Genomic DNA, 3,835 nt, shown 5'->3' on the forward strand with positions numbered 1-3,835 from the left:
GAGTTGTCTAGAAGCCAACCAAAAGCTGAATAACCTTACTAAGCATCCACCCGGGGTGACTCCCACGTCACCCTATGTCATATAGGTCCGATAACACATTTAAATCGGATTTACACAATCCAGCTTAGCCCATAAATCATAGAACTACCTTTTTTATCTCTGAAACCATCGATATGATCAAAACCTCACACCTATACCTTGAATAGCTTCGAACCAGCTGTAATAACCCATACTTGCACCCTCAGGTGAAAACATATGATATACCGCCTAAACCAAACACTTGGAACCATACCTTCTATTCACAGCAGTTGTCCCCAGCAACCAATTACCGGCAGAGAACCTCTTATTAGCTAAAGCCTTATTCCAACACTTTCATATACTGCCAACGATGAATGAAACACGCTATAAATCGTAGTCATCTCTCAGATCAACCATTCCTGAAACCACTTCCCTTGACTGATATCACAACAGATTTCCGGGTCAAACCTCGATGTTATCTTCCTAACAAGCTAAGATCAAATCTCTCCGTATTCATTAATGAACCCAACGATCACCTCGAATCCAACACCACTCTGGTGATATGATACCTCAATACAAGTCTAAACCACATCTTGCATAATACACGCACCAGTAAGAAACGATCTGAACACATTCAAATCATAACAAATGACTCAAACGAAAGAGCTGTACCTCAAGCTCATCAATACCATCACAACACAAGGCTGAGACCCCGTCTCACATCATAGAAATAGAACACCTGAATCTACCCCGAAAGGTCATATCTCCACGTGGCCTCGCTACAATGCGCGATCCTATCCAAACACGGTTACACATGAAACACCTCAAGTCACTATGCTCAAAATCAACAGCCACGCACAATTTGATGTCTGGAACCAAAGCAATTCATTACACCCACGGTGAAACAAACAACATACGCCACGACCCGATAGGTCATAACCAATACTCCATTTACCGAGCAACACCCAATTAATCTTCCCGCTCGACTCTCACTATGAATCCCCAATAGAACTGCACCATATGTGCCCATAACCAACAAATCATAACGTCTCACAACACCGAAAACAACTCATAGCTCTCCTCAGATCACTAACAAGCTCAATAACGATCGAATCAACCTATCCCTCAACAATACAATTCGGGGCCAACCAAGCCAACTCAAGCTAAACACGTATCCACATCGGCCTACCAACGAACTCATTACCAAGAAAGCCTGAAGCTGCTCCTTCCACTACTATAACTCCTGTCGGAGCCGTACGATACGGTGCCCAGCACCAAATCAATATCGAAATCCACAACCTCGCCCGGCGACATGCCCGGCCACAAGAAACGCATCCGAAAAGTCCCTTAACAGCGGAATGGAACCAATGGTAGGAACCTCTGCACTGACATCCATCATGAAGGCCCAATTAAGAAAAGCAATCCTTCCCAGCCGTCCACTGGGTCTTTGAAATATAAACCACTCTGCAAGAACATAATCCAATGCACCTCGCCACTCAACCCGTGGCATTTCCGGCATAGCCCATAATGCAATAGTTCAAAATCTTCCAACACTAAGAGAACCAGTCTGAATTCCAACATCACAATATAGCCTGTACATCAGAACTCCATATAACACACAAATCATCATACCTGATCCCAGTTTCCACTATGCGAATACATGCACACATTTGATACTCCTTCATTCCACGACAGATACTCGATATTTACCTGTGCTACCGAGCAAACTCGAATACCACCAGTGGAACCAACAAGAACATGCCGCGCTACTCGAAATATAATCAGTTTAATCACATTACCTTTTTCTGAGACATATACTCTCATCAAATCACTTCCACTTAGCAATATCATTTTCCCCAATCATCCGAAGATCATTTATCTAATCAGTTAGGAGGAATCACTACACATCCCATGCTCTGCATGACATACACAGGTCTTGTTCAAATTCTTACAATACTGACACGACGGATGAGACCTGTACACATTCATAACTACTACCGAAACAACAATTCATTAGTTCTATACTCTTGGTAAGAACTATCACCTCATTCTGAGCCAAACAATGGTCTTAGCTCTTTAATTTACTTCATATACTCAGATTGCACTGATCTCAAATTCAATGATCTCGTCTTACCCGGTACGAACTGTTCGGGCAATAAGCCATTCCAGACATAATTATAAGTCGTATATGATGCCCAATGTGCCAATAGGCTACCAATTCGAACGCAATACAAAAGAAAACGAGCTCTGGAAGGAATTACCAAATCCTACGCATTAATACAGACTTTCCTTGGAAAACATGTAGCAAGGCATACAAGGATAGCGTATAGAAAACTATACTCGATTTCACACTATTGCGGCGCGCAACCCGATCCAAATAACACACTCATGGCGGCGTGCCACCCGATCCACACATAGATCTCGCATAAGGAGATACACGTCGAGCTAAATCTGCTCATTATAACAAAATACCGAATATCGGTCATGAGCATGCTAAGTGCATAATATCATCCCTAAGGGATATTTAGCGTTATAAACTACGAAACTCAAGCACAACTGAGGTGCGATATACAGTCTGAATTTCAAGAGCCAAGTTGCTCAAGTAACATCATTCCTATGCGGATTCTCAACACATAAGCAATTTCTCGAGTCATTTCACCAATCACACGGCGTAATGCAACACTATGCGAGATATCTGGCAATGAAGCATCAACCTAACTACTCCTCCATGAGGACCGCGTTACAAGAATGCACACATCTGGCTTGATATAGATCCATTATTCACATTAAGTCCATCCACCGACTTCAAGCCGATCCTGCTCACAATGAACCAGTTTGACAACCTTTCAAGGGTCCATAATAACTCCCCTTTTCACCTAACACACAAGAACAACTGTCACAATCGGGGTAATCCTTCCCAGTTCACAACCCAATATGCCAAGTGCCCTCCTGGCATGAATTTCTCAATTTAACGACACCATCACAACCCTGATACTTGGTTTACATCTTTATTAGTCAAGTGACTACATGCCACACTTATATAATCTTCCAGTGGGACACACTCCCACAACATACCGCAACAATATTTGGGGCGTACCTCCAAACCACCGGTCGCACTAACGCTGAAGAGCGATCAAGAATCATTAGCCAGGACGCAAAGCCCTTTTTACAAAACACCGATCTTAGGTGAAGAAGACAATACCAATTTACCCTAACAATCGAAACTTCTTTCCTGCTCATCCGAGCTCATGACATCTTTGTCAAAATTTTCCCTTCACTCGTGCCATTCCCGGCCCAATCTCCACGACCAGAGCTGATTCACCAGCATGCATCAAATCAGAACTAACATAGTACATAAACGCCAATCCGCTAACCAATAGCAAGCTCCCCAACTTGGCTCGAAGCCATATATCACAACACACTATACTCATAACGCATATGCTCCATTGCTGTCGTAATACCATAGTGAGATTGAACTCGCTCTTTCATAAGCTTGTGGAAACTCGAATCATCTGGAATTATAACTCTTCTGCATTTTCTTGCATTCACTCACATAACAGTTAAGCCTACCCTCCAGGCGACCAAATTTTTCACTAAGTCCCAAATTTTTTTTTTTTTTTTTAAATTTTGGCAGAGTTTCCCTTGTAATTGGGTCCTATCCACCTGCCAGAGAATCACCAAACCATCCTAGCAACATGAGAAAGAATAAAAAACGTAGGATTCAACATTCGGGCTCAAGTTCGAATTAACTGAATATAATAATAGAGGAATGGGGTCGAATAGAAGATCTAGGGCGAAGAGTATTATACGAAGATAC

At 42.5% G+C, this 3,835-nt stretch overlaps 1 protein-coding gene across 1 annotated transcript in view; it reads right to left on the reverse strand.

The window, feature by feature from the left end:
* LOC109216898 (ATP synthase subunit beta, chloroplastic-like) overlaps positions 1-3,835 on the reverse strand; it is a 24,140-nt gene that overhangs the window by 11,461 nt on the left and 8,844 nt on the right. The window contains exon 3 of the mRNA XM_019381115.1: positions 1,651-1,784. Within this exon, the coding sequence (XP_019236660.1) occupies positions 1,651-1,784 (134 nt within the window). The remainder of the gene's footprint in view (positions 1-1,650; positions 1,785-3,835) is intronic.

The sequence above is a fragment of the Nicotiana attenuata genome, unplaced genomic scaffold (assembly GCF_001879085.1).
Source record: "Nicotiana attenuata strain UT unplaced genomic scaffold, NIATTr2, whole genome shotgun sequence".
NCBI classification, from domain to species: domain Eukaryota; kingdom Viridiplantae; phylum Streptophyta; class Magnoliopsida; order Solanales; family Solanaceae; genus Nicotiana; species Nicotiana attenuata.